The sequence below is a fragment of the Anser anser genome, assembly GCF_964211835.1.
Source record: "Anser anser genome assembly, chromosome: 8".
Classification (NCBI taxonomy): Eukaryota; Metazoa; Chordata; class Aves; order Anseriformes; family Anatidae; genus Anser; species Anser anser.
In genome coordinates, this window is record NC_139728.1 from 11,067,050 (window position 1) to 11,080,997 (window position 13,948).

Genomic DNA, 13,948 nt, shown 5'->3' on the forward strand with positions numbered 1-13,948 from the left:
GGCAGTCGCCGCGCAGAGCCCGGCTCGGGCACCGAAGTTTGGGGCTGGTTTTTTGTTTGTTTTGTACATGTTGTGCATTATGGAGGATGGAGGCTGTGTGAGGGAAGTGCCAGTCACACTCCTGCAACAGCCTCGTTTATGCACACATTTCACAATAAAGTATTTTAATGCTATAGCAGCACACTGTCAATGTTCCAGTTTCTCCTAGAAGCAAGTAAATATTTGTGAAATAAATTATGCATGCTCTCACCTGTACCAGCAGTTGTCATATAAGATGTAAATGCTGAATGTAGGCATTGAACAATGTTTTCTAAAGCAAAAACAAATGAGGAGGTAATAAATACTCTGTTGGAAGGTTTCAAAGTACAGCTGAACTGTTAGCGCAATTCAAATTAGGTAGGAAAAGACCTGCTGGAGGCATGACTTGTGATCTCTGACCTGGCAGGTGACCTGGTGTGACTACAGCTACCAAGCAGTATCACATTGCTCACAAGAAGCATATTATTAAATTAATATATTATGTAAATAGCTACGCAGGACTCAAAAATGTGTCCTTTGTAAGCCAACTAAACACTGTTGATTCTTCAGATTGAGAGAAATTTTATTCCTGTTTAGAGAAAATCCATCATTAAACAAGTTAAAGGACAGATCTGTTGAGCTGCAGTTCTATATACCAGCTCATATCCAATGACTGTGAACACCAAAGGAAGAAAGTCATCTCACAGACCCCTCCTCAGCAGGACAAGGGGAGATAATAGGATTAAAAATAAATAAATAAAAAAGTTGTGGGTCAAGATTAATTAAAAGATTAATTAAAAGTAGTTTAATGAAAGAAAAGCAAAGGCTGCTCACAGAAGCAAGAAAAAAATCTCTCTACTTTCCATCAGCAGGTGATGTCCAGGCAATTCCTGGGAAGATCGGCTTCAGCACACACAGCAATTGCTTCAGAAGATGAACACCTTCATAGCAAATGCCCCTGCTCCTGCTTGCCCTTAGTTTTTAGGGTTGAACTTGAGGTTATAAGGGATGGAGTATCCCTCTGGGCAGTTAGGGTCAGCTGTCCCAGCTGTGTCCCTTCCCAGCCTCTTGTCTGGGACTACTGGCTTTTGGGGGGCTGGAAATGGAGCCTTGGTGCTGTGCAAGCACTGTTCAGCAACAGCCAAAACTCAAAGCACAGCACTTTATGGGATGCCGTGAGGACAGTGAACCCCATCCCAGCCAGACCCAGTACATCACCAGTACACAAGTTCAGGATGCTGTGGGAGCAGGAGAGCAGACCACGGCATGGGGCTGGGCTTTTGCACTTCACCTAAATGATATTTCCCCACTCAGTCCTGCACTAACTGTTTACAGACCTGGTGTCCACAAATGAGTCTAATCCTGAAACTCTGCCTCCATCACCCCTGTGCCAGGAAGGTCTGGAAGTTTCCTGCACATAGCATAAAAAAAGTACTTTTTCTGCCCACTCAAACCTAATGTGCTGCCTGTTTTGCAAGTTTCTCAAGTTCTAGTAACGAGGGGTTTGGTGAGCGATAACAACACGTGGATTAACCCTCCCCACTGTCAGCCTTCTGCTCTCCAAATTGAAGAGTCCCACTCCCAGACTCTGCCCTGTACCGGCACTGCTTCAGTCACCTTTCCCTGTGCTTCGTCTCAGCCATTTGCAGATGGTAGAAAGGTTCCAGGCTGACCCGATGGGCTGCAGCCTCTGTCCCTTGCATCAATGCCTTTCCTCAGTTTGCCCTGCTCCATGCCACTGTTTCCCATGAAATGGGTCCTGGGGCAGGGGTCTGTAAGGTTGGAACATATCTGCACCCTCTGTGGGCACAGCAAGATATATTATTGTTATTATTTTTGAAAAGCATTGCCCAAATGTATTTAAGCCTACAGCACAGAAATGCAGCCAGAAATACAGTCCAAAAGGAGTTACAACACTGAACGCTTCCGGGAATGACGGCCCTCCTTCTCCTGGTGGAAGAGCTGCCAGCACTGGAGAGGAGGGAGGAAAACTACAGCTCCCAGCAGCCTGCCTGGGCAGCCGTGGAAGGGCAGGGTTCACCCTCGCGCCGACAGCAGCGGAGGATTTAGGGCGCGTTCGGGATAAGGGCTGTCCAGCCGAGCCAAAGGGCCTCCGGGAAGGACAAGCCCCGGGGCCATCGCTGGCCGCCTCGCTGCTTCTCTTCACAGCCCCAACCGGCTCCAGCCCTGCCCAGGTAAGTGTCCGAGGGCACGGCGGCTTTGTGCTTCCCTTTCTGCAAGTGGGAACGGCACAGAGAAGGGAGGGACAGCAGCCAGGCCAGGAGAGCCATAAATAAACCCCCACACTCCTAAATCTTGTTTTTAGCAAGAAAACTGAGCTGTAGAGGAGCCAAGGGGAAAGGTTCCCCTCCAGCCGCTGCGACGGCTGGGTATTGAGATCTTTGATCTGCATGAACCCAGCTCAAGTGGGGAGAGTTTCTCAGGAGTTTTCCACGTTGCCTGTTGCTGGCCAGCAGGCAGGCGTTGCGCTCGTCGCTGAAGGTTCGTGGCATACAGTACCAGTTACATGCACCCATTTTCATGCCTCCCAAATAATTTTGAGCGTGGAGGGACGATCCTCCTCTTCCACCATGAATCACCACGGCTGTGTTTATGCTTATCAGGTCTACAGGTGTTCAGCTGCAGTTCCTGAGGCCAAGGCAGGATGGTGGCCCTGCTGGGGGTAGGACTTGGTCAGCCACCCCACCAGCAGGGAGATAAATCCCTGCACAAGCAAAGGAGAAAGTGAATTAAAAGGTGCTGGGACCCCACAGGAGAAAGAAAATGGAAAAGAATCCAAGTGTGGATCTGCCTGGAGGTAAGCAAACCCTGCGCTTGCTCCATCTCCTGGGAAAATCCCATCATAAGAGTACTTCAACAGTGACAATGGAAACTGAAACAAAATCACAAGCTGAGAAAAATCCCTTCTTCTCCAGGCCACGTAGTAACAATTTACCTTCACTTTCGGATTCTGGTCAGCAACAAGTTTAGGCTCTGTGTCCAGCATAGCAGCACAAGAAGGGCTAACAATAGAGTTGCAGGCTAGAAGAACTTTGTTCCTGGTATTCTCCATGGGAAACAGCTTTGTAACATGGGATGCAGGGAAGGGAACGCCTCCTCTGGGCCAGCTGCCAAGTGTAAGTGCAATCAGGTAGAGCAGCAGGGTTATGCATGGTAGGTGGCAGGGGTAGAGTCACCTCCCTCTGGTGACCAGTCAAGGAGGAGGAGGCTCTGTTGAACACAGGTATCTCAGATGGACCCGCAAGGAGAAGCCCAGAGTTAACAACAAACAGGCTTCCAGTGAAGAAGTGAGTCCCATCGGGTTGTATCTGCCAGGTGGGCACAAGACAGTTCACCTCAAGTGCAGGATCCAAATTCTGCAGAGGCCAGAAGCCACAGATCTGCAGATGTTAAATAGTAAGCCAGTTTTCCACCACCCAGGGATGCAAAACCTACAGAATTGGCAGGGCAAGGAGCACTGCTTGTGCCCAACTTGAATAACAGGACACCTCCACGTTCTTGCATTTCAGTTCCTACCGTGCACTTACATCCTCCTGATGCCTTCTTATACATGAGCATTTCATTGATACCTTGATGCTATAATCTTATCAGACCCGTCCTAGGCATTCAAAATTGCTCCTGTAACAACAGGAACAAAGCAACAAAGAATGTAAAAGTCCAAAGGACAGCATGTTCTGACATGTGACAAGCACAGCTTTTCTCTGTTTTCAAATGAGGAAGGAGTGCTTGTGTACTGCATTTCCAAAATGCTGATAACCTGGGCCTTTCCTTCGAGGAGGCAGAACAGGAGAAAAGGTGGCTGGTTCTTGCGCTGAAAGAAGCTAACCCTAGGTCTATGAATTTCACTCCCTACAGCCGTGCTGGCCCAAGACAAAATGGACAGCAAAGAAGACAGCAGTGTCCTCCAGGAAACTCAGGACGACCTGGAGATAAGCAGGCAATGTGAAAGCTCCTGCACAGCAGAGGAAGATGCTTTATCAAGAAGCAAGTCACTGAGCTCTGAGAGTGAAATGACACATTCAGATATGAACGCCACAGAAGATGTCACCGAGGGCCTCTCAGCAGAGGAGAGCACCGGTGTTCCTCTCCTAGGTCAGGAGCCAGGAGAGCACACAGAGCAAGAAACACAGGAGAGGGAATCCTCAAGCACATTAAGGAGCAGACATGGGACAAAAGGTGAGCTGGTAGTGCTCTTTGTAGTGCTTGATCAGTCATAAGTCATTTCCACAACTAACAGTTGAAATTTGAGCCACAGTTTGGTTTTGTAAGATTCAGAATAAGTTGCAAATTCTTATGTTCAGCCTCAGAATGTCTCTGTTGCATTATGCCCTAATATTTGGGTTTAATTTGCTGTTTCTATGTTAACATAGCCGTTTGGAAGAGTAGCCCCATCAGCAATAAAAGCTGGGGTACAGGAAGAAGGTGGCGGAGATGGGGTTGGCTTCCAAGGTGGCCGTTGCATGAAGGCAATGAGTATTATGGCCAATATTCAACAGAAATAAACTAGATAGACTTAGAAATTCTTCAAGTCTATCATCTTAATTTACCAGCCTAGGAAAACCACTGTCTGGGGAAGATCTGGCAACGTACCATTTAATGAAGGGACTGTCCGCCCCTCGTAGGATGCTGGGCACTGGCTCTAGCCAGGATAGAGTTAACTTCCAGCATAGCAGCCAGTAGGGTGTTGTGTTTGGGATTTGTGGTTAAAAATAAAGTAACAGAAAGTGTTGATAACGCACCTGTGTTTTGGCTACTGCTGAACAGTGCTTGCATAGCCTCAAGGCTTTCTCTTTCTCCCAGCAAGTAGGATGGGATGGGCAAAAGATTTGGAGGGGGGACAGCTGGGACAGCTGACCCAAATTAACCAGAGATCACACACTGTAATGTCATGCTCAGCAATAAAACTGAGGAACAGGAAGAAGAAGGGGGAGATGTGGTTGGCCATTGCATGGAGACTCTCTGGTCATCGGTCCACTTGGGGGAGGTGATTGCATCATTTGTGACCCCCACTTCCTTCACCTATTCAGCTGCCTTGACCTTGACTCACAAGTTTTCTCACTTTTGGTCACCCTGGGTGCTCAGCTGTGCCATGGCCAACCCACCACACTGTGGTGATAACATTTGAGCGTTAAAAACCAAAGCTACCAGCATTGGACAGGTCAAAGTTTGGAGAGAGGATCGCATCTCTGAGAGTGATCGCTCATTGTATGGCCACTACTACAGTCAAAAAACGTAGAGGCCAATTTGAGCCGTCTGCCTAGACATAAGGCATTGTGATTCATTGGTGATGATGGCTGGTTGTGGTAAACTCTTCTCCACAGCAGCTCATGTAGGTGTTCCTGATATGCAGGAACTGGGAGTTTTACAGGGTGGTGGTGAAGCACTGGGTATTCTCATCTCCTGCATGGCTAGTTGAGCTTGTGAACTCTGATCCCAACAGCTGGGCCAGCCCAAGGTGAGGTGGAGAGCACAGCAGAGCATCCTGCACACCAGGAGCCCCCCAAAGAAACACTTGAGCACCAAGTGACAAGCAGGTGTGCTGAGACCTCCTGCAACCCAGAGGAGGACTCTTCGGTGAGTAACCCACCAACTGCTTTTGGGGAAGAGGTGAAGCTTTCAGAGTTAGCTGACCCCACAGTGGAGGAGAAGGTTCCTCAGGAAACTGAAGCATCACTGGAAGAATCTGTGGAGACGAGAGATGGTGTCTCAGAAAGACCTCAGGAAGAAGATGACTCGGACAGAGGTGAGTCTCTCCCCATCTGCGTGTACTGCATTTCCAAAATGCTGATAACCTGGGCCTTTCCTTCGAGGAGGCAGAACAGGAGAAAAGGTGGCTGGTCCTTGTGCTGAAAGAAGCTAACCCTAGGTCTATGAATTTCACTCCCTACAGCCGTGCTGGCCCAAGACAAAATGGACAGCAAAGAAGACAGCAGTGTCCTCCAGGAAACTCAGGAGGACCTGGAGATAGGCAGGCAACATGAAAGCTCCCACACAGCAGAGGAAGATGCTTTATCAAGAAGCAAGTCACTGAGCTCTGAGAGTAAAATGGCACATTCAGATATGAACGCCACAGAAGATGTCACCGAGGGCCTCTCAGCAGAGGAGAGCACCGGTGTCCCTCTCCTAGGTCAGGAGCCAGGAGAGCACACAGAGCAAGAAACACAGGAGAGGGAATCCTCAAGCACATTAAGGAGCAGACATGGGACAAAAGGTGAGCTGGTGGTTGCACACTGCTGCTGCTTCTCTGTGTGCACGCCTGTGCTTTGCATAGGCATTGGAAAAATGGAATAATGAGATTTCTAGTGGCTGTTGTCAGGTTTTTGGAGTCAAGCAAGAAAGAAGGTATTTGCTCCTTAGCACAAAATTAACTGGTGCCCCTCTCTCTCTCTCTCTCTCTCTCTCTCCCCTCCCTCTCCCCCCCTCCCCCCCTTTGGGTGCTGTCCTGCTTTCAAAGGCATGAACCCATGCTGGGCTTTGTGTTGGTCTTTCTCCTTTCCCTGACTGAAAAGCAAGGAGAGCCAAGGCTCAAAGTAGCATTAACTCAAAGCAGTATTAACTTCTAACTCTTTTCTACAGCTGGGAGCTCTGGAAAGCTCTGTTACTTGTCTCACAACCCAACTTATCCGCTCCCTCAACAGCGAGTGACAAATTGCCTTCTCTCACTCTAGGACATGCAGCCCCACAGCCAGAGGCTCAGCCATGCTTGCGGAGCGTCACCAGTCAAAATACAGAACAGGAGAAGACTAAAGAGTTCAGCTTACAGAAAGGTGAGGAAAAGAAGCTTCCCTTGTGCGTTACTCATCGACCAGAAGGCCCTGATCCACCAGGAACAAGTAATGAAGCACATTTAATTCTTCTTCTCTCTCGGGATCCTTCACAGTCTTCTAAGGGTTCGAGGGAACTGCTTCTCATCAGGCAATAGGGATTTTGGGGAAACAGCTCACAAGTAAAGAAAGCAATCCATCCCCTTAAAGATGGGGGACGTCTGAGCCAGTAGTAGGAGGAAGGCAGCTAAGGAGCTGCCTAACTTAGCTGGGTCTGCCACCTCCATACATGGAGGCAGGTGCTCCAAATGCTAACAAACCATAAAGAAAACAGAGGCAGGGGCAAGGGGATAGGAGAAAGCTTGTGGCCAGCTGTAATTTCCTCAGTTTTGCACTGTAATTACAAAGCTGTAGCCCTGCCTCCATCTGTGGAGCTGTAGCCCCCCCGGCTGGTGTGAAGGAGCACGGATCCTACAGCATGGAGCAAGCAGCTTCTTCACCGTTCCTGGGACCCCAGAGAGCGTGCCTACCTGAACCACTTTGCTGTCACGGGGGAAGGTCAAGGAGGGGGAAAAAAGCCCTTGTGGCTACTTTTCAGCATATCATTGTGGGTCGCTTGGGACTGACTGCTGTTCCCTGTTTCTATCTCTTCCCTGCTGAGCAGGACTTGTCATTCTGGGCCTCGCATTGCTCGTCTTCTGCATATTCTTCTTCAGCAACTCAACCGCCAAGTCCCAGCCAGCCCCCAGGAACCCCACAGTGGAGGCCTTCCTGTCCCATTTCAACGAGCTGCAGGACAAGTTTCCTGGGCAGAATCCCCAGTTGTGGTTTCGCGGGCGCAAGTTCTTGCAGAAGCACCTTAACACATCCCAGCCCACGCAGCCGGCCATCATCATCCTCACGGCTGCCCGCCAGGGTGAACGGACCTTGCGGTGCCTTAGCACCCAGGTGGCTGACGCCTACTCGGCCGCCCTGCATGCCAGCACGGTGCAGATCGATGGCAGGGATGTATCTGACCTTCAGAGTGACGAGGCCAAGCTGAACGTGGACTCAGAGCTCAGTTCAGCTTTCCAGGCTGGGTACCGTGCTGCGGTGATACACCGCTTCGAGCTGCTGCCGGCAGGGGCCACCCTCATCTTCTACAAGTACTGCGACCACGAAAGTGCTGTTTTCAAGGACGTGGCCCTGCTGCTGACCGTGCTGCTGGAGCAGGAGGTGCTGGAGACCCAGATCAGCCTCCAGTGGGTGGAAGAGAGGGTCCGCGACTTCCTCTGGGCCAAGTTCACCAGTGCCAGGACCCCCAGCTCCTACGACCGCATGGACTCTGACAAGATGAGTGGGCTGTGGAGCCGCATCTCCCACCTGGTGCTACCAATCCATCCGGTGCAGAACATTGAGAAGGGGGGCTGCCACATCCACACCAAAACCTAGGGACAGAGGCTGCCAGAGTCCTGGGAAGGACTAGAAAGCCAGTCCTGGCCAGCCCCGGTGCAGGCAGAGACACAAATGAACAAGGAATTCACTTCGTAACACCCCCGTGCTATTTCTCTACAATTTGTTTCCCGTTCTTCCTGAGAAGAGTTCGACAGGTACAAATTGATCCAGGCCTTTTGGCTAGCTGAAGGTAATAGACTGTATGCTTCCTTCTGACAGCTGGGAAGAGCTGATATTTTAGACTGCTAGTTGCACAGGAGCACATTACAATGTGGGGAGGCAGGAGGAAAAACAGTGCTTTGCAGGAAGTGGAACAAAGGAAGGTCAAACTCCCTAAACCCAACATATTGAAGTCATGCTTCAAAAAGAAATTCAGTTTGCTAGTCAAGGGTTTGGCCAGTCAGTCCTGATACAGCTCCACTGACTGATTTAGACCCAAAGGCCAGATCCTAAATGCCATCTGTTCAAACAAACCTGCAATCCAGAATTCCTCCAAACGTCAATTACAAAAAAATTAAAGTTGTCAGCACTTAAACACTACACAAAAACAGGGGAATCCCCCACACAGAGCGGCCCTTATGCCGTTCTGAAAACAGAGAACAACGAAACACAAACCACTTCATTATCGCTCTGATGGTGCGAAGCCTCAAGGGATCACGCAGGTAAAGGAATGAGTAATAGAGTTTAACTTAATGCTACCTCTTAAAAGAGTTCGGTTGTGATCCATTTGCCACCACAGGGCTACAAGCATCTCTTTGGGCTGATGCATCAGCCTTGGTCCTACACGGTTCCTCTTCACACAGGTATCTGATCTGCACTTAGGGCTGGAAGCCTTCGGAGGCATCTCTAAGCCATTTCCCTGCACAGAGGGCGAGCCCTTGGGGTCAAGACAGGAGCGAGCTGACAAAATGCCCCCTCATGCCCCTCCACGGCTTTTCCACGGTGGTTCCTCATGCACTAGGCCTTGCCCAGGGACCGTGAGTGTTTGCAGCCCAGCAGTTCCCTGGCTTGCTTTCTGTGATTCTGCCTGCCCCTCCCCAGCTTTTATTGATGAATGTAGATGATAACACTGATATTTATTTCAGACCACATAAGGCAGCACACCAGGCCCTTGCCCACCAAAGGTACATTTCCCTTCCTGCCAGGCAGGTGGTGCTCTGGCTGCTATTAGAGCAACTGGGAGCAGAACTGATACCAACTAGTAAAGAAAAAATCTCTGGCATGAACACCAGAAACCCTTAAGCAGGCTGGTTTCTTACCGTACCTCCTCTTCTGCACCCCAAGGAGAGAAAGCCAAGTCCTGCAAATGCTGTGGCCGTGCACACTGAATTGCTGCAGGAGTGCTGGGGCAGAGCTGCTAACTCAGGGAGCACCTAGGAGCAGGCACAGGTTGAAGTATTTATAATAACCCAGCAGCCTGCCCCAAGTGTCAGCCCCTCGTGCCTACAATCCTGCCTCTTGGAGCACAGCACGGCTTGCTTCTGTACAGACAGCACAGACTGAAGCCTTGCAGAGGCTGAGTCTGCGTCTGAACAAGACACAAATCGAGAACAGGTCGCTGGTTTTACAAGCAGTGCATCTGAGTTCCCCGGACCCCCATGTTGGCCGGGTCTCCTGCCAACGGTGCCTTGCTGATCTGCCCAACTGCTGGCTCAGCTGTTCACGCCAGTGCCTGAAATCACAGCCCGTCTCTTCTGTCCTCCGCCACGTGCCTTGTCCTCCCATGGGAGATTTGTGGCCATAAACTTGGAGCAGGGGACAAAAAGAAGGAAGAGGGGATTATTTGTTCAAATTGGAACCAAAGAGCAGACATTTAATTTCTTTACGACACCAGGCACAAGAAGACAAGACTTACGAGGTGTTGCCCACTCTCTCCACACCTGACAGCATTTTATCCACTACCCCACACTTAGTGATGCTTATCTCCATTGGAGACAGGGAGCTGAGTTACCCCTGCAGCGTTAGCTGTGGGTTAGACATGAAGTGTCCCTTTGCAGAAGTTTTAACCACGCCAAACAGCAGGCTAGACATGCTGGAGCCCAGCATCAGCAGACCAGCCTCAGGGCTTGATTTTGTACAAGATACCGGTTGCTTCCTCCCCTTCCTCTTTTTATTTTATTTTTTTTTTATTAAACTGCTATCCAATACTTTGGTAACAGAAAACACTGCTTCTGCTCTGCATGGTTCAGCATTGGCGCTGATGTAAGAACTGGCAAAGCATTAATCATGTTATGAAAATATCTTGAAGGAAATGAGTATTTTAAAGTTAACTCACTACCAGTTTTATCTACTGTGTATAATGCATAGTCAAGGCAACTTCATGCTGCTTGGGCACCTCACTGTAAGCATCATCCAGCAAAGCTGTTCTAATACAGATATATTTTTATGACCTTTTAAAGACAAAAAAAAAAGAAAAAAAATCTGCTTGCTTCTGAAACAAGACTTCTATTTAAAAATAAATGAGATTGTGAAAGAAACCAGCAAAGTCTTCAAACTGAGATGTAGTCTTACTGTATTCTGTTCTTTTCTCTAGCTATTTTCAGTTCACTAAGCAAAAGAGCTCATCATATTGGACGAAGTTTTATTTAGGTCAGGGCTGTAATTGTGCAAACAAAGTGAATACTTGCTTTTCCTGGAAGAACCCTAAACAACCTTTTTCTCAGTTGTTTACACAAATAACCACAGCTTGTTCAGCTAAGCCCAAAACTAAAAGCAGCCTCACAAACTGCTTCGGATAGACCCAGCTGCCGAGTGCAACCCCAACTGAAACATACTGAAGTTTGCATAATATTTAATGATAATAATTAAACAAACCCACTGACAACTGAAAAAGTTTAGGCAGCAAATATATCTCATTTCAACACCCTTCCACTGTATTCGTGGTGGGAAAAAAAGCCTGTTCCACGCAATTTCACAACACCTCAGCACACCCAAATTTTAACATTTATGCTGAATTATTTTGCCTGGCTCCAGTTTAAACAGAGGGAGCTTTTTTCAGTCTTGCCTCTGAATTCAGAAGTCACCCGAACAGAGCAGCCAAATGCTTTCCAAGAGCAGCTCTATCTGGAAGGGTGCATTGTTTTTGTATGTTTCTCCCCCCCGGATGTCATGCTCATCATGATGTGTGTTGGTAAACAGCACAATCATCCTTGCACCCGATGCAAGGAAAGGTTGAACTGAGAGCAAGAATGGTTCCTACTGTTGTTAACTTGAGGGCTAAACCTGCAGCAGCACAGAGAAAGGCTCTTTAATGCATACCAAGCAAGACCCCCTGTGCCCTGGGATCAGTTTGAGGGGGGGGACGACCTCAGCAAGGCCCTCAGCTGGTTTATCCCGCACAGGGATTTGGGTAACCATCTCATTTCTGGACTAAAGTTCATTCATAAACACCACAACTCGGGCAGCAGGAGGTGGGTGCTTCCCTAGGGCAGGGTGACAGCGTGAGGGACACCACCAGGCGACACCAGGGATGCGGGCCGCAGCCAGACGCACCCACAACAGCTCCGGAGGAGGGAAAGCTTTCCTCTTCCCACCCTGTCTGCTGCAACTGCTCAGCGCTGGACCAGGATGGAGCAGGACACGGTAAAACAATTTATTCCTCCTGGGCACCACATTTCCCTCTGCCAAGGGCAGCTCCTTCCTTCATCTCCCTTCCTCCCTTCATCTCTCCCCTGCACGCTCTGTTCATCCCATCCCGAAGCACATCTCCCTGCATGCACGCACACTGCTCAAGCACTGCAAGGCCACAGTTTAGGCTGGAGCTCATCAGTTGCCTGCTGCTATGTCAATGCTAATACTAAATTTTTATGATTTCTTTGATTCCTAATCTACAGAAGAATGAATAAATCATTCTTTTTCTATTTGGCCTACTAAAAAAAATGCATCCCTCCCTCCCCCACACACTATCTCTATTTTATCTCCTATCACTAGCAGGGACTGTTCCACCAGGAAGGGAAAAAAAAAAAAGACAAATTCCTGAATGAGTCTTTCCTCCTTTCGTGATGGAAATCATGTTTGCATGTCCTTTGGTCATGGAGACACCGAAGTCTGACAATGCGTTGGTAAAAACACAGCTGTAATATACGCAAAATTACCTGCCACAATTGTTTGTGCCAAGAGAGGAGCTTGGGGTTGCAGGACACCGTGATCTTCAAGGTGAGAGGTACTGGATCCCTGCACCGAGCCCCGTTTGAAGCAGGACACAGCCGTGTTTTCGAAGGGAAGCAGGGGAGGGCGGAAGCTCCCCCTGCAGCTCTAATTCTGCAGGGAACCATGTGCTGCAACAAGGCGCTCAGCAAACCTAAAAATTACCTTGAAGATTACACAGCTGCTCGGCTTAGGGGCAAAACCAGTTCTGGAAGGCCAGGCTGGACTGCTCCGCCACAGCATTAGCACTGATTATACGTGTGAGCGTGCCGCTGCCATAAACATACCATCCCCAGTGCTTAAAGGCCCCTGCTCTGCCTGCAGCATCCCAGCCCTTGAGACAGGCACACCCTGCCACATCTCTTTTCACCCCTCTGCACCAGCACAGCCTGAAGCTGAAAGAGGGCAGGATGAGGGGCGATGGGCAGCGACCTCAGCTCTCCCAGTGCTCCCAGCACAGGGAAGGGGCAAAGCACTGAGAAGCCCCTCGCTGGCCTCTCCCTGCCGTTAGCATCTCGCTCCGAGGAGAGAGGGCTCTGCAGATCCCTGGCGAGGGCACTCGAGAGCTGACAATCCTCAGGGCCAAAGCACAGGCAGCAGCATGCTTCAAAATGGGAGGTGGAAACAGCCTCCCCTCCTTGGAGGCCTGCTCCTTCCTGTGCCCCAGCAACCCAGGACCACTCAGCTGCCTCCAGGAAACAGTTCCAGATCACGGTGCTCTGCCTCTTCCCACATTTTCGGATTAAGCTGAATGAAGCCACTCTTTTCTCTGTGTTGAAGGGGATGAACTCCTGGAGCTGTAGAAGGAATTACCCCCCCATTTCCACAGTCAGAGCTTGTCTGCAGAGAGGAGCCTTGGACCACACAGGTTCCTTCTCAAAGGAAGAACAAAGTTCTGCTCTGGGGACAGGAACGGGAATCTGTGCTGGTGCAAGCACCAGGTACAGCCAGGCAAATTGCTGGAACCGTGTGGCCAGTGGGACAGACCACAAACCCAGCACAACACCTTGCACATCAGGATGTTGCAGAAAAGCAGGAAAGACTGCTATCAAAGCCAGGCTCCCTCCAGCTGCTCGGTCAATGGGAGACGAATGTCTGAGGACAGGGAAGAAAACACACACAGAAACAAAGGGGTGTCCAAAGACACCCCTTTACACTCCAGACCAAAGTCTTGCATGCATTCTTCTAAACACTCAGCCTCTATAATTAATGAACGTAAGGTTGAAATCCTAGGCAACTCCCAGAAGGCAAGGGATAAGGGCAAATCAGTCCCCTGCAAGCAGCCCATGCATCTGAACATGCCTGGCACCTACAATGAAACATGGGGAAAAGCCACTCACGGCAGGGCTGTCACGTAGGGAATGTAAAACCAGAAAGGGCTGCTCCACATGCAGGGATCAGGCTGCTCACACGTAGCAGGGCTGCATGTAATACAGTCCACAGCAGAACCAGTCAGCCCTGTCACCAAGTGGCAACTTTGCAGACTAAATAAGTATGAAAAAAAGATCAGTAGAGGAGGATTACAAACACTTATGCAACCGGACGTTGGTTTTGGTAGCTGGTGA

General features: G+C 49.5%; 1 protein-coding gene across 2 annotated transcripts; it reads left to right on the forward strand.

Moving 5' to 3' along the window:
- Nucleotides 1–86: 86 nt before the first annotated feature.
- On the forward strand, nucleotides 87–10,732 carry LOC310903140 (uncharacterized protein). Of its 2 annotated transcripts, none has more exons than XM_083845848.1 (7): nucleotides 87–2,213; nucleotides 2,643–2,836; nucleotides 3,895–4,215; nucleotides 5,480–5,782; nucleotides 5,930–6,250; nucleotides 6,708–6,872; nucleotides 7,468–10,732. In XM_083845848.1, exons 2-7 carry the CDS (start codon nucleotides 2,803–2,805, stop codon nucleotides 8,232–8,234), a joined length of 1,911 nt encoding a protein of 636 aa, XP_083701974.1. In that variant the 5' UTR covers nucleotides 87–2,213; nucleotides 2,643–2,802; the 3' UTR covers nucleotides 8,235–10,732. The 2 variants fall into 2 exon arrangements, with proteins under 2 accessions (XP_083701974.1, XP_083701975.1); XM_083845849.1 differs by having other exon boundaries at nucleotides 6,708–6,806.
- The last annotated feature ends 3,216 nt before the right edge of the window (nucleotides 10,733–13,948 follow it).

Coding starts and splice junctions, on each gene's coding strand:
- LOC310903140 (XM_083845848.1), top strand. CDS start 2,803: ATGGAAAAGAATCCAAGTGTGGATCTGCCTGGAG. Junction 4,216..5,479: donor GAGCAGACATGGGACAAAAG/GTGAGCTGGTAG, acceptor TGATCCCAACAG/CTGGGCCAGCCCAAGGTGAG. Junction 6,251..6,707: donor GAGCAGACATGGGACAAAAG/GTGAGCTGGTGG, acceptor CTCTCACTCTAG/GACATGCAGCCCCACAGCCA.